General features: G+C 40.8%; 1 protein-coding gene across 1 annotated transcript in view; it reads left to right on the top strand.

The window, feature by feature from the left end:
• LOC140647455 (uncharacterized) overlaps positions 1–9,047 on the top strand; it is a 234,683-nt gene extending 225,636 nt beyond the window's left edge. Inside the window, exon 3 of the mRNA XM_072852109.1 lies at positions 8,295–9,047. Within this exon, the coding sequence (XP_072708210.1) occupies positions 8,295–8,438 (144 nt within the window). The 3' untranslated portion in view covers positions 8,439–9,047. The remainder of the gene's footprint in view (positions 1–8,294) is intronic.
• The last annotated feature ends 16,710 nt before the right edge of the window (positions 9,048–25,757 follow it).

The raw sequence follows: 25,757 nt of genomic DNA on the forward strand, positions 1-25,757 counted from the left end.
ATCTAACCTCACAAGCCAAAGTGGAAAAAAATCCTGACTACAAAGAGAACAAAGCCCTATTTTGATATGACCTACACAACCTTTTCATGTGACAGTGGTAAATTTCAATATTTTGGTATTTTCTTGGTTAGGGTTGAGGCACAAATGCCTTAAATCCAGACTAAGTCCAGGAACCTCTTTTTTTCAAATTCATGAAACTTCTGGTATTAGTCAACAGTGAATTGTAAAATCCAGCACTTGAAAGTATCATTTTTCTGGAGCAAATATTGTCAAGCTAAGGTCTGTGTAATTATTTGAGGGCTGGAAATTCCAGATTTGGAAAAAAGGGGGTAGTACTTACTGGGCAGGTAGCTTTTTACACAGTTGACAGCTGTCTGAGTGACTGAGACACTAATAATGTTACAGGTGATCTCTGCTGGGATGGATTATTGAGCATCACATAGCTAAGATGACTGGAATCTCATTGTAAATGTAATTTGTCTCACAGCTATTCTGTGCCTTATGTGGTAGTGGAGTAGAGAACATTATGCTTGCTTCTAATTCAGTGAGAGTCGCAATAGATAAATTGGAGGTCAAAAAGGCCTTTTGGGAGAGCTCTTGCTGAAAAGGGTTATTTAAATGTAAAGTATTATTATTATTATTTATGAGCAGATTGAGTCAAATGTCATGTTGGATGCATTTCATCAATCTGAGATTAGACTTGGGCCTGTAGCTCAGCAACAGCTCAGTGATACAAACTGATAGGGGGATGTTTTACCAGGCTAAACAGAAACTCCAATAAAATAGCAAGCACTTCTTTCCAACAGCCTTCCCATTCAGTGATGTTTCTGAGGTTTGGCATTTGGAACAGCAGATGGGGTGGCACAGAGCTTTGCGACCAGGGCAAGAAACGACATGCAGTCTCCAGCCCATTGCAGAAGTGTTTAATTTAGATCACGTAAAGATTTTTGCTGCATCATAGAACTGTGGAAACAGATATCAATATTTTATTAAATCCATTAATTACAGCTATATAGAAATTTAGGAACACTGACAATCTCATTGCCTACATGTGTAGCATATGCTGTCCTTGAGGAAACCTTTATTATTTAGTGAGCTCTTATCTCCCAGGAAAAGGGAGATGTCCACTCACCCTCACCTCCTTCTCCCTGCTCACTGTGAGTGTGTGTGTGTGTATATGTGTGTGTATAAATATCATAGGAAAAAGAAATATGAAATTAAGCTTTCTCCCTCTAAGTCTCCCACTAAGACTAGGGAGACATACCTCTAGCCCACAGAAATATATCTTTTAAAAATACTTAATTTCTGAAGCCAAAATGGCTACCTTTTTCCTTTTGCATTTTCTTTTCATTGGCTTTAATTAAGTTTACCCTAAGAAGCTTGTGAGGCCAGATAACCTTGTTACATGAAAGAAAAAGATTACACAGTATGGGGTGGTTCCTGCTAGCTTGGCCATCATTTATAAAGCCAGGATTTAATATCCTTTAAGCTTTTCTGTTTGCAGACTCATTTTATTTAAATTGCACTTATATAAACTGCTCAGCAGATTAGAGGAGCAGTTCTATAGCCTTAATTTCAGTGTCACTTTCCAGCTGTTTTGGTCAGGCTTCATGCCTGGATTTAATGTATTTGTGCACTAAAATGAAAATACATCTCAATGATAAATCCTCTCCAAAGCAGAGGGAAATAGCAGTAAATAACATCTGTTGAAATCAAATGAAAATAAAAACAAAAGCCCACAGGAAAACCAGATACAGTAGGGAGCTTGAAAGCAAACTGAATATAGAGTTCAGGCTTAAAAAGAGTGATCCAAATCCTTAAAATTATCCATAGATAGGGGATGGGAAATTTGTGACCTACCACTTGTACAGATTTGTCAGTTCCAGATGTACAGGGGATCAGTTATTAAAAGACATGTTGCACTTTGGGACTGATCCAAGGCTCCTTGAATTCATCCAAGGGATCTGTAAGTTCATTACAGATATTCATGACGGTCACTGATTATCCCAGAAGTAAATTAATGCAATGATACGCTCTTGAAATTGAAACAACAGGGAAAGGCAAAGACATCTCCCTTTCAGCCATCTATTAAAAGAATAAATCCAGGTATCCCAGCTGTTCCATTTTGGTCATCTTTACATGCCAAGAGCTAAGCACCTAAATATCTGCTCTCTCTTATTTATTTATTTATTTATTTATTTATTTATTTATTTATTTTCCCCAGAGGCTCTGATACCCTTCCACCCAAGATTAAAGACAAGCACAATCTGAAATCAGCTATAAAATCAGATGTAAATCTTTTTATGCAGCTAGCCATTGTCATCTGCATTTGAAAAATCTTGTTTTAGTTCACTGTGTTAAAGCCACAAGCTCTGTATAGGCTTGAATCTATGTTCCTATTCACCTAGGGCTTCCATTTTTGCAGGGCTCAATGCTAGACTGTCTGACCATGTCAGTCCCACAGTGCTTGGTGGACTGTAGTGTGCTTGTGATGTAACAAAAAATGACAAGGAAGAACTTGGCCCTGCATCCTCCCAAGACACATTTTGATTTTTCTCTCTTATACATCACACAATGTAGATGACAGCCAGAGGAATACCATAACTTCCATAAGTATCCATAAGTATCTATTTAAGTAGAATTTTACTCTGGCTTTACCTTCAAGTTATGAATATATGATTTATCACATTTTACCCAGGCAAATGCGACAAACACTTTAAGCCTGCCCTTTCCTGGTATACCATGGACATCTAACAGTACTTCCACTCTTAAGCTAGCATAAAAGTGACTTCCTTCAAATATATGGGACAGGAATATTTCATAGCTCTTGTTTCACTGTGATTTATATGAAGAAGTGGAAGGAAATGGCATCCTCACAGTTGAATTTGATGGACAGATGCTATGGCATGTTCTGTGGGATTGCCTCAACTTGCAATATGGGTTTTGTTTGTGGAAACTTAAATCTAGTGTAGTTTGTGGATGGAGGAACAATGAGAAGTAATAACTAAGTCAGACAAGGATCTACCTCTTACCAGCTCAAAAAAGAATATGTGCATTCACACAACTTTGGGAAATTACAGAATGCGAAACAAGTTGTAGAGGTTAAATGATCTGGACTGCGTTACTTAAAATCTAGAGAGTATCCACTTCAAAGAGGATACTTACTTAAAGCAAATATGGCTTAAACCATAACAAAGGTAGTAGTAGATGGTGACTTTGAACACATTGCAGAAATGTAGCGAACTGTAGTTTCAAGTAAACCATGGAAGAATCTATTCCCTAAAATAAGTTATTTTCTGTGGTTTTTTGTTTGTTTGGGGTTTTTTTGGTTTTGCCTTTTTTTTTTTAATGAAAACTGTTCCTTCCTTCTTTACACAGAGTTAGAGGTGGGGAGGAAAAAAAAAATCAAAACTGCCTGCATTGACCTATCATGTCTGCTAAATCCCAGCTAAGTCCCTGAAAAAATCTCATTTGCTCTTTACTCTATAATTTCTAGTGTTTTGTTTCAGCCATTCTATACATTTCAAGCAAAGTCATTGTGCTGGTTTTGGCTGGGATAGAGTTAAGTTTCTTCATAGTAGCTAGTGTGGGGTTATGTTTTGGATTTGTGCTGGAAACAGTGTTGATAACACAGGGATGTTTTAGTTATTGCTGAGCAGTGCTTACACAGAGTCAAGGGCTTTTCTGCATCTCACTCCACCCCACCAGCGAGTAGGGTGGGGGTGCACAAGAAGCTGGGAGGGGACACAGCCAAGACAGCTGACCCCAACTGACCAAAGGGTTATTCCATACCATATGATGTCATGCTCAGCATATGAAGCTGGGGGAAGGAGAAGGAAGGAGGACATTCCGAGTGATGGCGTTTGTCTTCCCAAGTCACCGTTAGGTGTGATGGAGCCCTGCTTTCCTGGAGATGGCTGAACACCTGCCTGCCCATGGGAAGGAGTGAACGAATTCCTTGTTTTGCTGTGCTTGCGTGCGCTGCTTTTGCTTTACCTATTAAACTGTCTTGATCTCAGCCCACGAGTTTTCTCACTTTTTGCCTTCTGATTCTCTCCCCCATCCCACTGGGGGGAAGTGAGTGAGTGGCTTTGTGGTGCTTAGTTGCCAGCTGGGGTTAAACCATGACAGTCATTTCCACCACATCCCCAGGAGACTATTCCACAGTCTAACAAACCTCATTCTAGGATGCTGAGATTTTTTAAAAATTGTATTTCAATTGATCTTTTAGAATAGGATGTACTATCTCAACGAAACTGAAAAGAATTGCAGAAGTCTCTAAGCAAAAGTCTGCTCAAAAAACAAAGCAAGTTCTTGACTGGAGGTGTGTAGTACAGGCATACAGTATGCAGAGGAGAGACAGGCATGAAAATAAGAATCCCTTCATAAATATCCTTAATTGAGAGAAAAAAAATAGTGTGACAGAGAAATTCAGTGTTATTTCCTTTGATATACTGTTCTTAGTTTCTCTGGGTGCAGTATAAGGTATCTGCAGAAATCTCATGTGCCTCCCACAGGCACAGGAAAGGTATTTGTGGCAAACCCGTACAGCCCTCCCATGCTTGTTCTTGGAACTGAGAGCTGCAGCCAGCACAGCAAGCTTGCAGTTTGCTCTGACACGAGGAACCGGATCAGCATGGGGCCCATCATACAGAAATGTTTGTGGCTTATATGTCAAATCCCTTAGAAATGAGTATGATTGATTTGAGATTAACTCTTCTTTATATTTCCTCTTGCTTCGCTTTCTCCCCAAAGTACAATTCATGTATGAACTGCATAAAGGTGACAAACTACCGTTTTGGGGTGTATTCACTGCTGGACAGGCAAAGGTAAAATGAAGAGCACAGTTAACAGGAAAAAATTTCTTCTGAGATCAGTAACTCTTCTTCTTTAACAGTCTGCCAGCCCAAATGAATATAAAAGCATCAGAAGCAAGGAACTTTTTAAAGAGATTATAAAACTGTTACTCCACAGAGCAATTACTCAAACAAGTAATTTCAGCAGTCAGTCACAGAAACTGTACAAAATGTCCAAAGCCACAGGGCAAACACAACCCCCAAATCCCAATAGCTTTGAAAGAAAGCTACAAAAATGCCTGTATCCCAGTGGTGAAAACGCTTCCTGGATGACCAAAACCAGAGATTATTTTAGCAAGGGCTAAACAGAGACAGCAGCTGAGTAATACTAAAAGCAAATTTCCATTAATATTTATGGATGATATATGTTAACTTCTTATAGGAATCACATTTTCAAATTTTGCTGAGGAAACTTAGTAAGGAACCTCACATTTCTGAAGTTTGGTCTCTGCTTAGAATTGCAAGAGGAGGAAAGTTGCAATTAAAATAATTATATTCTCAATACCACTTTCTGTTCAATAGCAAGCATACAAGAAACCTGAAGTCAGTGAGTCTTCTAAACTTCTCTAAATGCATTGTATAATAATGCTATAAAACCCCTGAATCTTCTGTTTATGTTGCAGTCCTGACTCAGCATTTCTGTAATCTAAATGGCAAATCTGAAGATTCAGCAAATCAAGCTGGAGATCAGAAATTAGAAGTCCAGGGAAATACAGATACTAAGCAGAACCCAGCCATGAATTTAAGGTGACTTTTTTTTTTTTTTTAATTGAAAGCCTAAAATATTTTTCATGCATTTTTTTTTTTTTTAAAGTGTTTCTTTTGTGATTACAGTGATGCTCTATCCTTTCAAAGTCTGACAAAGTCCATCAGCAGGTCTCGTACCTTTCTGTGACAGCAAGCAAAGCTCTGGTTGTCCCTGTCCTGGGCTGCATCACCTTGCACATTGCCTGTGCTTATACATTCAGAGCAGGGCCAGGCAGAAACTGAAATGTGTAAAGGAGAGAGGAGAGGGAGAAAGTATAAATAAAGATCTTAAAGGGATCTAGGTGGACTAACCTTAGGCTGGATCCTAGGCATTGTACCAGTTTGGAAACAAATCAATGCATTACATATTTCTTAATGGAGGAAGCTCTTCTTCACATAATGTTTGATTGCTCTGATGTGTTTGTGGATTGAAGAGGAAAGCTGGGAGGTGACCAGCTGTCAATGCTGGAGTCTGTGCTACTTATTATCTAACTTCTGTCTCTCTAAAAGAAAATCAATCAGACCTGAGTGACACATGCGCTTGTATACTCATCTAACTTCCTTGTAACCCCTAGGGAGATGCAGGGGGAAAATCTTTGTATGCTGCTCCCTAGTTCTTCAGAGATATAGTCAGGAGATACCTGTTCACTAGCAACTAATCCATACTGATCCATAGGCTGCCAAGGTTGTTGAGACTCCCAGTGGACTGTTTAGCAGGACTCTGAAATGCCTGGAGAGGATGAAGAAGCTGACTTTCTTCTCAACTTCTGACAAACCCAGTGGCACAGTATAACTTTTTATTATCACATGGGAGAGATGGGAGACATCTTTCCAGCTGTGTAATGGAGCATGATGAAGGGATCCTGAACTCTCTCTGAGCAAGCTGGTATCTGTGCAGAGCAAAGCAGGGAGGAGATTGCTGGTTGGATGCAGGAGCAGCACAGCTGGGTTAGCACAGCAACATGCCAAGTGGATTAGCCCAACTCCTCAGCAGAGCTTGCTGCATTTTCCAGTTTCAGGAGTTAATTTGCTTGGTATGAATTCAGGGATAGCTCACCATACCCACTACACTCATTAGAAACTCTCCTTGATCAACGATCAGAGGACAGTATATTTTTATTTCTTCTAAAATGCATAATATGGATTTATTATATTTGAACATTCTTTCAGCAAACTAGGAAAGTCCATATAGGGAAGGCATGACTACTGGTACTTATTTAAAATAGATTAATAGTGTCCCAATATTAACTCCTATGTTTATACTACTGTCCTGGTTTCAGCTGAGATAGAGTTAATTTTCTTTATAGTGGCTGGTATGGGACTATGTTTTGGATTTGTGCTGAAAACAGTGTTGATAACACACAGATGTTTTAGGTGTTGCTGCACTGGTCAAGGACTTTTCAGCTTCCCATGCTCTGCCAGGTGCACAAGAAGCTGGGAGGGGGCACAGCCAGGAGAGTTGATCCAAACTGACCAAAGGGCTATTCCATACCATATGACGTCATGCTCAGTATATAAAGCTGGGGAAGAAGAAGGAAGGGGGGGGACATTTGCAGTGATGGCATTTGTCTTCCCAAGTAACCGTTATGCGTGATGGAGCCCTGCTTTCCTGGAGATGGCTGAACACCTGCCTGCCCATGGGAAGTGGTGAATGAATTCCTTGCTTTGCTTTGCTTGCGTGCGCAGCTTTTGCTTTACCTATTCAACTGTCTTGATCTCAACCCACGAGTTTTCTTACTTTTGCTCTTCCAATTCTCTCCCCCATCCCACTAGGGGGGAGTGAGCGAGCGGCTGCGTGGTGCTTAGTTCCTGGCTGGGGCTAAACCACGACAACTACTTTCATTTTTCTGTGTGTTCATTAAATATTTGTTTTGGTAGGGTTGCATTTAGACAAGCATTTTCTTCCCTTGCTGATTATCCCCAGCTCCACCTTCTGTTATTGCTAATACAGGTGTTTGTAAGGCTACTTTATAAACTGTGTCATTAAAATGATCCAGGATTTAAAAAGAAATAAAAGACAAAGGAGGAGGAAACTAGTCCTTCCCCAAAAAGTATTGTTCAAAAGGGTGGATAGGAGGTGCAGGTGGATAGGAGCTTCCGCCAGCAGAAAGGTTGTGGTCCCTTCACACGAAATAAAGTGTATGTAACAGCTCATCCTAAAGAGTTGTGGATCCTCCGATACAAGTGAGACTTAAACTGGGATGTAAGAAGTTGAAGACTGCAACAGTGTTCCACAGTTTCCCCCGTTACTCATGTCACTCATCCCAGCTAATGAGGAGCAAGTGGGAGCAACTTCATGCTCCTCAGAGTCCTTTACCTTGGCCAGACCAGCTTGCCTGCAACAACATGGATCATCCTGACCCAGATTTCCTGGAGAGGGAAAAATTACCACATGGTTGTTTACCTCCATAGTTCCAAAACATTTTTGGCTTTACATGGGAGGAGAAGCTTTGCTATTTACAAAGTCTTCAATTGTATACTGGGACTAGGAGGAAATATGATGATTAACATGTAACCATTTTATGTATCCTCCTTGGTCTTCTGTAAATGTATGTTAAGTAAACACAGCATACTCTTACATTAAACAACCCAATAACTAGGTGTTTTATACAGTATGTATCAATTACTGCAGAGCAGATCCCAGACCATCATGCTCTCAAAATTAACACTAATTGCTTGATATCTTCACAGACCCTTGAGATGAAGGTATGGTTCAAGATGAACGTATGCAAGGCACAGAACCCAGTATCCTGTCAGGCACAGGAAACGCCACGTGGAATTTGCTTTGCTCCTGGCATAACTGACGTACCTAAAGAGACACTGGACAACAGTTAGCATGCAGAATGAAAGTGCAGCAGTTCTGACAGATGCACTGAGACCAGATATGCCTAACAACTCCCAAGCATTTGTCCTGTAAGAGGAGAACAGTAAATGTAAATAAACCCCATGTGGATTCTGTTCCCTGTGGGCACCTGAGCTGACACTGGCAATGCTTTGCACACTGGCAGGAGTAACAGGCGCCCGGCCCAGCCACTGTCAGTGAGAGACATCAGATGCAGAAGGCACCATTTCCACAAGGCAGATCCACCCTGGCAGCCAACCACTGCCCTGTGCAAATAGCTGTCCAGAGAACAAGCAGCGACTTGAACTCACCAGACTTCAGAAATCCTAAATTCCACTGTGGCTCATGTTTCATGAACTGGCTCCACATATAATTGTTCTGCCTGTTGAGTGTTAATAATTCTTTTTACATCCCAATCAAAGAAAGCAAATACAAGGATGATCTGTATTAACAGCTACTGGACTTCATGACTGTGATGCCGCGGGCAATGTCTAGCTGTCCTGACACGTTCTTTTACACAGGTCCAGGCCTGTGGAATTTCTCATAGAGAGCTGAACTAATGATAAACACTGCCAGTAGTAGATAGCAGTCCTTCCAATGAAATAAACCGCTTTGCATCTATGACTTGTGGTATTCAAATATGATTAATTTATTTAATTATTTTTAAATTGAAGTCTCCCTGGATAGCTTTACTGACATCTTCAAAGCAGGAAGCTGTGTACTGGCTGCAGTTCTCGTTGGCAAGTAAGATGTGCACGTGGCCATAATAGCTAAAGGAGAAAGACAAGGAATAGGGAATCTCCTGCAGGAATCCATGCGTATATGCACATCTGGCTTGGGCCAGAGCAGAGTTTGCCATTTTAGTGATCTGGATTTATGGCATATGTCTGCGTTAAAGAAATAAGGATTCATGTCTTTTAAACACTAGTTTGTGTTGCTTTTTCTTCCACAGAATCCACAATTCATTTAATGTTTTTTTCTGAATTTCCCAGGACCACACATTCTCTAGTTCCTTACCCTGAGAACTGAAGTGTTTTGAATCTCTTATTCTGACTCATTTTGTCGGACTGAAAAAACTGGTTTGCTGGAAAAAAAAAAGAGGGAAAGAATTAGAAGATAACAGCCAGAATTATACAGAAAAGCAGTCTTGCTAAAGAATAACATAAGGTGGGTTGGGAAATGTGTAATAGCTTCACGGAATGTTGCTCTTACCACAGAACAACTTTTTCTATACCACAGCTTAAAAAGCCATCTGCCTCGCCAAGGTCTCATCAAGGATTAATTGTTAAATTATGAAGAAAAAATCTTCCTAAAACCAAACTGATGACACACGTGGCACAGGTTAAAGGGCTCCAGAGCCCAAAGTTTCCCTGCTTTCAGCAGAACTTAGTTGCCAAACATCTCATCATCTTTCACCTTTCTAATGCCATCACACATTCAGTACCCTTTCTGATTGCCTTCTCCAGTGCGTGCATTTTATGTCTGTCTGTCTCCCTCTTTTTGTCTTCTCCCTGACTGCTTTGAAGAAATATAAGACCTTTGAAATGGGGTTGTTCATTTTATTCCAACATAGTATCCTTCTTAACCTCCTGTCCTTACCTACTGATTAGTGCTGCTGGGAACTATTAAACACTTGCAGCAGTCTGCCTCTGAGCTGGCTGCATTTCAGGGCTGAGAGAAGTTGCACTTCAATACCTCTCTGGAAGTGAGGGTCTCTGGGTAAAGAGAAAAAAGATTCAATGGGAAGCTCTCCTGATTTAGTAGTTCCTCATACCACTTCCTTTGTCATGTGAGAGAGTGTGGTTTTGGATGATGGGATGCACACTGAGGAGAATGGGGACAAGCAGAAAAGGTCAATCTGAGAGGTATCCACAACTCCAAAGAATACTCTTTGGTAATCATAATAAGTCAGTGTTAGTGCTTATAACTACAATGAGTCTTTAATATAACAACTGATACCTTAACAAATAGCAGAGGAAAGGATAAGAGATGGAGAGAAGGAGAAAAAGAGAAGCATAAAGGTGTTGGTTGGTTGTTTTCCTAATTGCATTTATCTATTATTAGAAGAACCAGTTCTACTAGAATGTGCCAGGACTGTCACATTTAACACCATAGGAGATGCCCCACTCTGCCAGACCTGTGGTCCATCCTGCCCAGGGCTCTTTCTCTGACAGTGGCAATAGAGTAGTTATTTTGGGGAAGGTAAAGAGACTGGTCACTCCTTGCAGTCAGTCCCTTGCCTTGGTATTGCCCCTCCCAGCCTCCAGGACTGTTCTGTGTGTTAGAGGGCACATCCCTACCTCGGCCTTTTTTTATCTCTTTATGGACTTCTGGTCTATGGTTTGTCTAAGCCCTCTGTGAACCTGCTTCTGCAACCTGCTTTGACAGCAAGCACTAGAAGTTCACTCCCTGCGTGTAAGGAAGTTCTTTTTAATCTGTTTTAAGCCAATCTCTAGGTCTTGCCTGAGTGCTCCCTACTCCTACTATTGCAGGATCTGATGAACAACAGTTCTGCATTCAGCTTATCCACTGCCTGCATGATTTAATCAACCTTAATCTTATTCCCTCTGGTCTTTTTTTTATTCAGATTGAAGAGTTTCCACCTTTTTAGTCTTCTCTCATAAACCAGCTTCTCCATCTCCTCAATCATTTTAGTTGCCCTTCTTTGTACATGGAAGAACATAGTCATCCAGAATCCAAAAAATTTTGTGGTTTGTTTTGTTTTTTTGAATAAGTAAACGAATCTATACAAACTTTGGATGTCTCTTCAGATATTTGCTGGCACAGTACCAGACTATTGATTTTGTTGAACCTTAGCTCTGTTGAAAGCTCCAGACAAAGTATTTGGTATCATCACATGTTTTCCAAGTGTATTTTCTAGTACTAAACCATTGAGCAGCACCTGAAAAAAATAGTTCACATAAATTAGAAAGGTGCGCCTGCTATTCTTTTTTGCAAATGTCACTGAAACTTTGTGATCTGTATTATCTATATTTCTTTCATATCTTGAAGCATTTAATGATTTTCATGCCTTCAGATGCAGATGGAAACCCTTTTTCTACTCATGCTTATCAGTTCTAGATAAGGTTCTGGGTACATTTGACTTATCTGCCATGAGCAATATACCTTAAAGTAAAAGTAGGACATGATAGCTCGCTTAAAGGCATTTCTTGAAAGTTCTGTCTGGCACTTTTGATTATCCTTTTATCCTCTGTTTGTTATTTTCCTACTCCTTCACATTACCATTCATTTTTTCTGCATTAGCAGTTTCAGCAGCCAGTATAGATATAGACTCTTCCACCTGCCCAATTTACAGTTCCCATAAATCTTTGTATACGTCCTTCCTCTGCAGATGGAGATATACTGACCTGTAAGTCATGGGGAACTATCTGCATTCTTTCTTCAGTCACTTTTCCTCAGAGTGGGTTATTTCTTTAAATTTATGTTTCTATCCAGGGAGCTTTAAACTGCACATCAGGTTTTTGCAATCTCTCTGTGTTCTTCTATTGTTTGTTCCAATCTTAGAATATAATCTATATGAACTCTAATGTCTTTGCTGTCATAAAAAAATTATTCTGTCTTGTTTTGAAATATTTCAGGTACAAGGTGTGAGGCCAAAAGATATTTTGGGTAAACAGAGTCTTAGTAATGGCTGTTAAAAGTCCACAGACATCAATTATATTTTGTGGAAAAATACCTGCCATTTCCCCTCTCCCCAGTGTAATGTGTCCAGAAAGTGTTCCCTTTCAACAATCTAGTTTCACTACTTGGGCCCTTAGCAGCCCCTATCCAGTGTACCTGCAATACTCGTGTGACTGTTCGTGTGTAGGGCACAGTTACGATGGTCCTGGTCTCTGCTTATATAAACTCCTTACTTCTAGGGTTTTCTTGGAGTTGACAGTCTGAACTGTTGTAATAGCAAAGCACAGCGGAAAAAACAGATCTTTCATTTAAAGTACCAAGTGCAGCTCTCAGTCTATTGTAGAAGCTGTAAAGATACTTAAAAAGAATAAATGATATATCATTTATGTGTTATATAGGGTAGCTCTTCTACTTCCTCTTATATCCTGTTAAGAGGAAAAAGAGACACCAATGATAGACCTGCTTGAAGTGGAGAGGAGGTAGGCTGGAGGTGCCCAATAGCCATATCTCATATTCCACCATCAGACAGTGGTGCTCTACTGATTGATGCCAGGAAGGTGCAGTCACTCTGAAGTTTGTCTGGCAGACACAGGCTGCCTGCTGTCCCAGTGCCAGCACCCACTGTAGGGTCTCTCCTCACCAGATCAGGGAGAACTAAGACTAAAAACACCTTAGTAATAAGGGAGGTGTTGCCAATGGCTATGCACGCCAACATGCACACACAGCCCCTCACAGACATGCATGCATACACTTTGACCCCTGCTCATGGCTGAAGATGAAGGACCTGCTGATGCCACACCAGTTTACACCAGTGCATAGTTTGAGCCATTCTGTCTGAATTCCCAGCCCTAGTCTAAAAAAAAAACAAACTCGTTCTGTTTCTTGTGAAGGTAGTGTTGAATTTTTTTTTCCTTTCCCCAGATTCTCCACTAGCCTTCATAGCTCAGTGAAGGCTTTGGAAAGACAGAGACAATGTTTTTAAAGTGTTTTTCAGGAAAACTCTTTCCCCCCTCCCCCAGCTTTTTCACTGGCAGAGACCATCTCCAACATGGTGTAAGGAAAAGAGAACAAAATACACAGACTCATTAAAACGCCTTGTGGATAATCTAGTCTGGCTGATGCAGCGTGGCATGCTGACCTGCATGCCGGTGGAGAACCCACCTCCTCCCTGCAGTGGCACACCCCTACAAGTGCCTGGACATGGAGAAAGGTATGTAGGACAGCTGAGGTTAAAATAAAAAAGAAAAAAAAGAAGTCCTGCATAAAATGAAGAAAGCTTCCATTCCCTTCCCCTACCATTTCTCAGGCAAAATTAATACTTTGTTTTTTCTTTTGGTAATTCTCTACCTGGCTCTTCTGTATCTCATAAACCTGTTCCCTGGCTGCTTTTATAGAGGCACTCAGAAAAATGTGGCTATTCCTGGTGCTGTAGATAATTGCTGAGCATTTGCTCCTTTGCAGAGATAGCGTTATCAGCAGAGGAAGTATTCTCAGGTGTTCTTCCAGCCTTTGGAAAATAGTTGTTACTGTAATCTGTAGGCAATTTTCCCTCTAATGCCGTAGGCATGTGCTTCTCCTTTTGTGGCTGTTTACCAATTCTCTAACAGATTAATAGGAGAATACTTCACTCAGTGACAATCTGAAACTTTAAAACACCCTCAAATGCCTCATTACAGGCCACATAAAATAGTTTGTTTTCTGTGAATGATTAGTCCCTCTCATATCTTCCTTGCCCCATTGCTTTCAAAATGCTAATCTCAGGGTGCATTTATTTGCTTGTGCCAGCCTGTTTATAGCTACTGTATCCCTTTGGTGGAAACTTACTGTATCTTCCTCATTTGCAGTAATCAGTGAATTTCCATGATCTATAATCATAATAATAAGTCAGTTGAGGCATGCTTTTCAGAAAACTAATTTCAGTTTCTAGGGCTGGGCTGTCATCTCCACTTCTGTCATGTTATGTAAGAAAGACGAAGCAAAATGAATCATGATGCGGGACAGAGAAGTGTTTGAAAGAGCAGGGCCAAAGGGAGAAGAATCTTTCGCAGCACAGTTCTGAAGGGCAGAGCTACTCAGCTGTACTGCAGCACGTTTAGTCTTTATAATGGTTTACATGCTTTTTATTAAGTGGTTGAAGCATCGTTATTACCAGGCCTTTTCAGGCCTTCTAGGTTGCCATAAAGCAGCTTTAGGACCAGCATAGCTCACTTGAGTGAACTTCGATGCATGACACTCAGCTCAAAAGGTACATTGCAGTGCCTCCCTAACAGCCAAAGAAACAAGGGACAGGAGAAGGTGAGGTGGGAGTGGGTCACAACAGAGTTGTAGCCAAGAGTTCACACTCCTTCAGCTCCTTGCCTCTGTGAGAGGACTTACATAGGAATACCACCTGTAAAAGAAACATGGAGAGGGATTTCCCTTTTTTTCCCCCCTCACATACAGGGTCTAGGGAAAAAATCAAAGGGCTTTCCACTGTAGGGAAGGATGCTCTTCCTAGATGAAATCCAAAAGAGCGAAAGGGTAAGGTGGGAATGACATGCAGTAACAGCCATGTTTAGTTTTGGCCAGGGCACCAGTATTAAATCATTTGCACTTGAAGTTTTTAGGTGCTCTCTGGTGATAAGACAGACATATGCAATATTTTTGGTGCCCCTTTCTCCAGTATCAAGAACTGGCCTCTTGCACTGCATGGCTTGTTGCTGAAGAAAAAGTATAAATGCTGCATCTAACCCTGAGGCAGTTTCCCAGCAGTTTTCAGTTCAAGTATTGATCAACTCTAGTGCTATAACTGAGCATACCCTTAGGTAGCATGGACATAAGGTTTTTTAGCCATTACTGAAAGAAGTAGGAAGAGAATAGATCAGGTCAGCCAAATTTTTACTGGTCCTGTAGATTATCCTTATTTAAGTACAACAGAATGTTGTAGACAAATAGTGGCTATCCACAAATACAAAAGCATCACAAATTTAAAAGATTATTTCTGCAATATATAACAGAATTTATATTAACAAGTGTGACACAGAAACATAGAATCGTGGAAAATTTTGGACTGCTAAGGACCTCTGGAAGTCATTTAGTCCAGCCCCTGACCCAAACTGGGTCCAGCTAGAACAGAACCTTGGTTCAGTACCTTGACCAACTGAGTTTTGAGCATCTCCAAATTGGAGATTCCCCAACTTCTCTGGGCACCTGCCCCAGTGTTTGACCTCCCTTATGGTGAACAATTAGAATTTCACATGTCCCAACATATGTTTTTTCCACTATGTACCTCCAGTAAAAGTGTGGCTCTACCTCCTGTACACTTTCCTGTTAAGTAGGTAGTTGAAGACAGAAAGCTTGAAGACAGGTAGCAGAGAAGACCTGAAAAGACGTGATAGTGACCCTAGAAATCACACAGAGTAAAGTTTTCAAACTGGCTAGCTGCATTTTTGGAGTTACTGAGTATTGGCAGACAGAAAGAGCTTGGAAAGATTTGGAAATAAGATGACCTTTCACATGAAGGATCTTGATTTGCAGATGTGCTAGGGAACTAGAAATCAATGTTTTGTGTCCCTTCTCTGTTTCTTTTTACTCAAAACAGATTTTGGAAGATGAACTCTAGGGTCTCAGAGCTGTGATTTTTTTTATATCATGAAGGATACACTGTCTGAACTCCCCGAGCACTGGGTGGTTTGGGATTTTGCAGAAATGTGCAAAAGAAGAAAAGACAACTGAAAGGTTGCTTATCAAGTGAAATTGCCCACCTGTGTGCTTAGAGAGCAAGTATCTCAGGGAACTTCCAGCTTGATTAGATCAGGAGGAGACAGAGGTGGACCTTTAGATGTGTCACTGGACAGTCACTTTCATTCAGCTTTCACATTAAAGGAAATTAAATATTCCAGCAGGGATTTACAAGAGGTGCCTGAAGTTGTTTTTCTACCCTGCACTTCTTCTACCTGTACATCTCATCTCTAAAAAATGAGGTTAGGAATTGCTAGCAGCAGGCTCTCAGCAGCAGGAGCAGGGACTGTGCTGGGGCTGTGTAGGCTCTACGAGGTAGAAGCAAAAGCAAGGACCACATGGATGGGTTGCTGAGTGTCGTGCAGAGATGAACCCTGTGCTCAAATTGCCATCGCTAAGAAAGGTTTCACAGGCTGAAACCAGTACCGCTGTGCAAGTGCTTTGACTGGAAAGAGCAACTTTTAGCACATTTATAATGAAAAAGGCTCAATTACCTTATGTTCTTTAGATTAAGTAAACCCTCTTCCATCTTTGAATTACCCTGTTTTGTTGTTTTTTTCCTACAGCTCAGTACAAAAGTTAATCTAAACCAGGGTGGTTGAGTGGTGACCTTCATTACAGAGCTTGCTAACTGGGTGGCAGTTCCTGTTCCTTGTTGGTGCTTTGATTCTCTTGGTCACAACCAAATGATTTCTCTTGTACAGTTTTGAAGCTGTGCCTCAATTTGCTCTAATGCATGAGCTCCAAGGAAAGCCATTTCCTTTTCCTTTTATTGCTACTTTGTTCTGTTTTGTTTTCTTGAATTTGTGAGCAAGTAAACATACTGACAAGCAACCTTTAGGGATTTTCTAAAGTCAGTTTAGAGGAGGATAATTTGTGATGCTGGTAACCCCTGTGTAGTGTTATACTTTCAAATATGTCTAATTACACTTTAAGGTAAGGATATTAATGCCATCAATCAGCACTGATAGCTCACTATCACAGAATCCAGCCCTTTCGCAACTCTCACATGTAATATAACAGCATAATTAATGGTTATAAAGACACCATTATATGCAACATAGTATTTCTATCAGTTGGCTTGTAATCATTAAATACCATGCAAGTGAGGTTAACAAGCTGAAGACCCAGTCAGACAGTGCTGAGAGAGAAAGTGAGGGTCAGTCAGTCCTCCTTCAGCCCCCAGTAATATGGCAAAAGGTATGTTTCTTAATCTTTGGCTCATAAACCACTGAGAGAAATACTTGAGTTGTTTTCCACCACATTCTTGCTTGCTGAAAGTCAAAAGGTTTCAGTGGATGCCTTTTCAGAAATAGAAAGGCAGATGAAAATGTGTGTGAATACCACCAGTGCCACCTAGTGTTGGTCGGTCGTGGAGAGCTGTAACTTTTCCACGTAAACTCTGCTGCCCTTCAGACAGGCACGACCTGACCTCATTTTTCCACCCCAAATGGGGCAGGATAGGCTTGCCTCTGTATCGTCCTGTTTGCTGAAGTCTTAAGAAATGAAGGTAGCGGCTCCTGAAAATCCGTAAGGCATTTTATTACAGACTTCTGTGCTTATTTTGCCAGTAGGCTAGCAGGTTGGCAAATGTTTAAGCATCTGTCTGTGTTTTCATGGAGACATTTAGGGTTGGGATTAACAGTGATTGTGTATGTGAACTGCATCCGAGCAAGACTGAGAAAGTGACTGCATGGACAGCTAGGTTGTAGCAGGAAAATTGACTGCATATAAAATGGTAACTAAAACCCTTTCCTCTTTACTCAGTTTTACATGCTCTCACCCAAATTTGGTTTTTTTTTCCTACTACAGCCTTACACATGTTCTCTGAATATATTTGACTCTCTCATACTGGCTTTGCAGCCTTGAGCTTGGTCCTTCCTTTTTATTTGAGAAAATAAACAAACAATATTTACTGTTGAGTTTAGAGAGAGGGTCTTGCGTGCAGAGTAAATCAGAAAGAGCAGAAGTGTTCACTTGTTGAGAGCTTCACATATGGACTAGTGTCAAGGAATAACAGTCCCTGCCTGTAAGAATCATTTAAATTCAGTCAAATACATGAACACTGGCTTTATAAGCTGTCAGGATGTTGCTTCACTTTAGTGTGTCCTCTATAGAGACATGTTTCTTCACACTGCTGTGTTCTGGCTTTAGTTACTGCTGGGATCTGCGTACGGCAGGGAGGGAAGAATGGGGCCACTACAAGGACCCCATCCTGCTGTGGCTTCTCTCTTGCACTTGCAACCATGCCATGCCTCAGTGCTCACCCTAGCTTCTCCCCACAAGGCTGCCAGAAGGTGTGTGAAGGTTTGTATTTCAAGCTCAGCCATTCCCCGGCACGTGCTGGGGAGTAGTGCAGCAAAGAGAGTGGCAAAGCTTGGAGCTAAGGAAGCTTTGTGTCCCTTCTCCCACACTGACTGCCCTGTGCAATTTATCCTGCCAATGGTGGCACATTTACACTGCAAACAGTGCGTGCATTCTACTGAACACAAGGAGGAATTATTATCCGTGCCCTAAGATCAAATGGGCACTGATAAAATCAACTGCATTACCCTGCAGTGAAGCAGGGCTTGGTATCCTGGATGCAAGTCTATCTTAGTGAGGTTCTGTGGCTTTGGGAACTTGAACTAGCATTTCTGAGCAACACCACACTTTTATCTCATAGACATGCCAATGCATCTGATGCTAATGCTGTTACCTCTAATAAGGTTCTTCAGAAAAGTATAGTGAGCTATCTTTAAAAAAAGAAAGCTATCTGGTCATTGCAGCACAAGGCTCAACACAGGCTAATTTACCTGCTGCTCAGCACTTACCTGGAATTTAAGTGAGGCATGTTTAGAATTCAGCTGTGCTTGATTTAACACAGAGATTTTTAGGTGAGATTTAGCACAGAGATTCAGCTGTGTTCAAGTTGAGAGTTCCTACATCACCATGTTGCTGCCTTTTACTTCTTCTGTTCAAGGGTCTTCAAGTAAATACCTGGAAACATCAGGTTCAAGCTGACTTCTTGGACTAGATGATCTTTGAAGGGCCCTTCCAACCCAAACCATTCTATGATTCTTAGTCCAGTGGTAGATTTGTAGCTGAGATGTAAAAGGTGACCATAAATCCCTTCAGCCTCAGTTTTGTGCATCTTGGAATTCCCAGTCCGCAAAAAGGATCCCAGTTACCTTAGAAATCTCCAAGATGAGAAAAGCCTCATCTAGAAATCTTCCTTCATAGCTGCCAGGTTCTGAACTAGAGGTCTAACAGCTCAAGCAGCTCATGATTAGCTATGTCGCAGCTTCAGTATCTTGGCAGTTTTGTATGTGTCAACTTGGAGAAACTTGGACCCCTTTTAAAGTATCACAGGTCTTAGGGTAGTAGCTGGAGGGAAGTTTTGAGACTATGTCATCTAACTTGAAGCTCTAGTTGCCCGAGGAAAGTTTTGAGACTGACTGTGGCATTTAAATTGAAGCTCTAGATCTTCAAAAGCTACCCACCTGAAGAGCTAGGTAGTTTCTGAAGTACCTTTGAACATACAACTTCTAGCCACCTGTGCCTCAGATGCTATATCCTGGGAGTGTTGTGAGGATAAATGTTAGATATCAGTGCTCAGATCCTAGGGTAAAGAGGGCTACATCTTTATCTACCTTAATGTACTCATTTTATGAGGGCTTTGATAAGTCCCTTGTAGCCAAGAACACTGTGTAGTGTGGGTAGGTCAGTTAAGCTCTCAGGGTTTGCAGAATGAGCATGGTAAGAACCTTTTTATCACACACATGTCTCAGCACCACTGAATGCAGGAGATGAATTGCTGCACTATCCATCACTTTCCTGATTGTCCTGCCCAAGGGCAGCCTGTTTCTGTTTGAAAGGGAAGGTCCTTACCTTGGATCTCCACTGGTGCTTATGTAGAGCTAAGAGTTTGCAGGAATTGTTTGCTAAACTATATTCAACCCTCTAGGGAGATTCTCAGGAGGTTTCTTGGACAACACTTTCTGTATCCAAACTGCTGTTTGTTTCTCGAGTGCTCTACACTTGGAGACATCCCTATATGATGTCACTGATTGACAGCATGTACCATACGCCTCTTCCTATCAGCTCCTGCATGGTCCCATAACTGTCATCTCAACTCGTTTCCCAATACTACCACCTTTTGAGTATGAAACTCCTTACAGCTCTTCTCCTTTCGACTTTACCTAGTTCACGCACTGCTAGCCTTCCTCTTAAGCCATGTGTCTCTGATCATTAATACCTGGTGTGTGCATGAATGGATTGCTCAGCAGTACAGTTTTGGATCCAGATCCAGTGTTGAGTTTCTGTCACATTTCTGTCAAATTAGCGAGAGCTTATGTGGGCTTTAAGCTTTATGCCAGCTTTATGCTGGCTGTGGAAGGACAGATGATGCCTAAGCAGGTGAGGACAGCAGGTGACACTTGATCTATCATAGAGCTTGTTGGTGCAAAATTAACCCATCAGAGTGATTTCTTAAAGAAATGTGAATAGGCAGATTCATTCCTTGCCAGATCAGAGTTACAGCCAAACATTTCTGATGTGGTACAGGATGCCCTAAAGCTGCATGTACTGCCTGATTAAATTATGGCCTTATATGAGCATAATACCTTTCAGAAAAAGCCTTGTTTCCATTGTCATCTTAGAAATTCAGTGGTGAAATTAGGTGCTGTTCCAAGTGTTTTAAAAAAATACTGAAGTTTACTGATCAATAAATCAGTACTCTATTCTTGTCTTAGGAGTGGATAGTGATTATTGCTCTCCTGGATGCAAAGTTTTGGGGATGGTGTCTTTGTATCTTTTGCTTCATTCATTATTTGAGGGGTTTTAACTTTCTACTGCCTGATATTTAGAATTAACCAAATGATACTTTGAAGCAGCAAACAAAAATCAGATTTTATTGTTCTTTTAAATCAATATTTTTAAAGAGTACCAGAATAATTTTTTTTAATGGCACTATTAGTCCTGTGTGGCATTGCCATTTTTAGTCAAAGTTGTAATTTATATGATAATAACAATGACAATGGAAAACATCCTTCGGCAAGATGAAATACAAATGATAATACATCCTCCCATCACCCTCTGGCATTTCTATCAAGAGTTGGAACCACAGAGGTCTGTGAAAATGAAGGATGCTGAGGACCAGCACCTTGAGATGGACCCAGTTTCAATCTGGGGAAAGGATGATCAGGATCAATTTTTCTTGGCTTGATTAAGAAAGTTTCTAGGCAGAAAACTAAGTCTATGGGTGGGTGCTAATGAAAACAAACACACTACATTTCTGAAAAAACACTTCCTGAGACTTGTCGAAGGTTGCAATGTCCTTTTCTCAAAAGCATCTAAATTGCTTTGCTTTGCTTGTGCTCGCCTGGACCATCCCCTGGCTCAGAGCAGATATTATTGCTTTTCCAAAAACAGACCCAGAATCTTGTGGGCCCAGTCCTCCTCCTGTTTTGCACAAAATTCTGATTTACCCACTCCTAAATTAAAACAGGCAAGAGCAACACTCATGCCTTTGGCTATAATCCTGACCTGCTGAAAGTGAAAACTCCCAAACTGTTGTCCAGATGACTATTTAACCAAGGCCTACATCATTATAGTACTTTTTAAACTCTTTTTTTTCAAAGGAGCCTAACTTCAGACATCTTATCTTTTAAGGAAAGTCTGGTAAAGACTCTTTTCTTGCATGAATCTAGAATCACAGATGCAGAAGGCTGGAAAGCCCCTGAGAAATAATCTTCTCCATACCTTTGCAGAGAGACAGGATCCTGGTATGCCATGACCTTCTCTCAAGAGATGTTTGTCTCATTGGTTGCTCAAAAGCATTCAGTAAAGGCTGTTTCGCATCCTCTTTGGGTAGCCAGTTCCTGCCTGTCACTCACCTTCCCAGTGTTCACCTTGCAGCTCACCTAGCTCTTCTTTGCTGGAAGCTAAACCACATTGTTCCCGTCTTTTAATGTAGACAGCCATTTATGCACTGAAATACACATCAGCATCACAAATGGCTTTCTGTGATTTATGTACCTTGAATGTCTCGATATGAAATGTATAATTTTATTTATTGATTGATTGATTTTTTGCAACAGCATCACATATTTACTTTGTGGTCCATAAAATTCAAGATCCTTTTTAGCAGCCTAGTCAGTTATTCCCTGCTTTTATTCAAGCATTTGGTTTCTCTTTCCTAAGTACAATGCTCTCTTCTTGTCTCTGCGGTGTTTGTCTTGCTGATTTGAGGCATTTGTTCACTGTACGAAGATCACTTTGCATTCCAGTCCTGTCATCCCTCTAGTCTGGTCCCTTCCACAAATCCTGTTCTTTGAGCTGGAATAAGAATAATGCATAGGACCAGAATTAGGGTATTATTTGCAAGAATCACCCTAGAAATGTCACCCTTAGTCTGCCCCCACTTTTATAACTAAGTTCGGAGAACAATTCTTCTGAGGTTTTTTTTCTCAGTATTGCCCATTCACACTAGCACCATGTTTTCCTGGGTTGCTCATAGTAATGGCATAGAGGACAGTGTCAGAAATCCTACTGACTTCAAGATTCATATATCACAGTTTTTTCCTAACCTGTTTGGATGTCCTGGTAAAGTAAAATAAAATAAAATAAAAACCAGGAAAAGTAAGGGTTTCACAAGATTTGCTTTTGACCACTCCATTGGAATGTTCAGCTCCATTGGAATGTTCCTCAGCCCTTTAACAAAGTTTAGTTTTGAAATAAGTGTTTAGCCATATGTTTCAGAATTATTCTAAAAAACAAAGGCATTCTGACTATTCTGTAGTTCTCTGAGCCTCTTCTACCCTTCTCCCCCCCCCCCCACCTTTTCCTTTATAAAGTAGGTACTTCACTTTTCCTCCTTCAGTCCCTTAGGATCTCTCCAGTCTTCATCACTTTTTGACGCTAACTGCTTTAAGACTGTCCTTTAAATATTGGTGAATTTCATCAAACATCACTCATGCAAGTATATCTAGTTCATCTAAATGTTCTTCACCTTTTGCCTGAAGATGGAACAAAGGCAATATCAAACCAGCCTTCTTCACAGCATCAGTTGATTGCATTCCTTTCCTGTCAGGCATGGGTTTGTACTCTCCTTTGCCTGCCTGTGCTTCTCATGTATTTTGTTTATTTAATTCTGTCTTTTGCTAGCTTTATCTTGTGCAGTACTCTTTTTTTTATTATTATTATTATTGTATATTTTCATGCTTGGGCTAATCCTTTACAGTCATCTGCAGGTATGTGTCTTGTTTCCACTTATTTTTTTGCAATGCCTTTCTGATATTCAGGTCTGCAATGAGCTTCTGATACAGTTGTAATATTCTCTTGCAGTGCTTCTTATCTTTCATCGTCATTGGGACACTTTGTCATTGTGTCTTGAACAAAGTCTCTCTCAGTAGTGCCAACTCTCAAACAGTACACCTTTATCCCTTGGATTATATTCCTAACAAAATCTTCCTGACAGTTTTTGAGTTTATTTTTGTTGAATTCCATTGATCCTTACTTTCCTGCTTTCATACCGTCCTTTTATTAGCAAAGTCTTCTTTTGTGATATTTTACAAATGATGTTCAGACTTTCCAGCCAGTTTTCCCTAGTTTGAATGAGGGGGAACAAAAAAATCCTTTCCCCTAGTAGTTAGTGTCCCCAAAATATGTTGTTTCCATCTTAGCTTTTAGCTTGAGTGCATCCCAAATCCCATCTTGGCCTTATGGTTAAGCTAATTTGGCATAAGCACTCTTTTTGGGAATTGTATATATGTTTAATCTTGCAACAGGGAAATGGGTTCAGAAAAGCTTCTACCCACTTAGTGTACGGCAGTGCTACCAGGGTTGCTGCTCCTCTTCCGTGTGAAGCACTGCTATGCGCTCAGATGTTAGGTAATTTGGGAACTAGGGCATCATCAAATGCAGAAGCCGTTTGATGAACTACAGGTGACTTTTGCAGAGGTGGGTGGCACTAAACGCTCCTTTGGTTGGCAGAAAAATTTGACTAATCGGAGATATATGTACGCATATATAAACATGCATCCCAATGAAGTTATGGATTGTCCTTGTCTTAGAATACCATCCTTAGAAATACCATGTGGTTACTTCCAGTTTCCTGTTCTTACCAATTCTGTGCTTTGTATGTTTTAATCCATTCCCAAGTACAGCTGCATTCATCCTCTGCTTCCAGCTAAGAATCTGTAATAGGCTGCTGCTGGGAAATCCCCCTTTTTTTTCCTCCTTCAGAACTTCTTGCAACTCTTGACTCTTCTCTCCCATCTGAACTTAGAGCAAGCACATACCATTTTCTCACATGTTTTGCAGCCCTTTCCCCCTTTTTTCCTTGCCTGTCATTCTTGGTAACGTTTGATACTAACATACCAGTCCTACAGATTGCCCCATCACGTTCCTGTGGTGCTGGCAGTTTCATCCACGTACTAAGATTTCAAATTCTTCCTGTTTTATTAACCACATTCCTAACATCTGGGAATATATGTCTCAACAGGCTGCCTTATTGCTCTCCCCAGTTTGCCTTGTCCTGTCAGCATCAGCTGCCTACTTACAAGGATGATGGTTTTCTCTTTTATGTTAAGTCTTCCCATCGCTCCCCTATTGCAGGATGCTGTTCCGTGTTCAGTAAGGCCAGTGCTCAATACTGCCCAAGTATCCTTATATCCTACATCCTCAGGATCCATGCTTTGGAAAGCCACTCTGTGCACTCAATGTTGCGCACCAATATGCAATAATAGATCAGATTAAAGCAGCCCTGCAAATCTGACAGGTAAATGGGCTAGCCCAAGCGCCATCTATGCTTGTTTGCCATTTAGACTGATAATTAAAAGCTAATGATAGTTGCATGTCTGCCAAGAAACAAACTCCCTTGGTTGAATGGGTGAGAAGAATTTTGCAAGGCAAGATTAAAGCATGCTTCCTTCTCTGCTGGGATCCAAGTGTCAACCTTTTGTTTGTGAACTGAAAAATTAATTGCTCCACAATGGAATCAGGCTTTAAATTAGTGAAAGACTGTGTTGTCACCTCACTTTCAGTGGCTTAGCTGGCAGAACTATGTCCCTGATTAGCTAGACAACAATTACCCTGCAGCATTCCATCATTGCTCCCCAATTACGTTTTTCATTCCCACAGAGCATCCTATTATCCCTGTTCTAAAAACTTGAATGATTTACATCCCTCATCAGAGAGAACTGGAGTCTTCATCCCCAGATAGGCCTTGGGTGCCCTCACATGATGTCAAGTATTTCCCTGGCGACTGTGATTTTCTGGGCCATGGGCATCTATTCACTTGAAACTTGACTGAGACCACTGAGTTAATGTCAAAGTGAACCATCTCAATTTTGGCTACTCTTCACTTGCACACTATTTCAGTCGGCTTTGGAGACCAGAGATCATCTAAGCTGTCAACTGTATAACATCTAAAGCTGAAAAAGTGGTACAATAAAATGTCCACTATATGCATACATAAAGTTATCTTTAGTCTGTTTATTGGTATTCTGTTTTGTTGTTGCTCTATCACTACCAGAAGTCAGCAGAATCTTCTGAAAGAAATTCTGATTATCTTGTACCCTTTGGAACTAGTGGATTCAGAATAGGTAATGAATTTAAACAAGTACTATCCTAATTTCTCTGCATGCATTTGGAATTGCCAGCAACCTGTATTTATCCTGAAACTGCCCGAGTATAAGATATTTTTTGGTTTTGGGTTTTTTTTGCTGTTGCCATGGCCCTGCTGCCTACATAGATCGTTTGTCACTGACCTTTTTTCCTCATCGCACCTCTCCCCATCCCATCAGAGCTGAACAAATGTAGTAGTGGCTGCAGAAAGGGGAGAAGAGGCAAGTATAGGCAGTTTCTATCCTTCTTCCCCTTTTTAAGGCTATTCCCTGTTGTATGACCTCCATGGATCTCCCCTCCCTAGCAAGAAACACAGCACCATGGAAATTGGCAAGCTTGCT

This window comes from Ciconia boyciana, chromosome 1, assembly GCF_034638445.1.
Source record: "Ciconia boyciana chromosome 1, ASM3463844v1, whole genome shotgun sequence".
NCBI lineage: Eukaryota > Metazoa > Chordata > Aves > Ciconiiformes > Ciconiidae > Ciconia > Ciconia boyciana.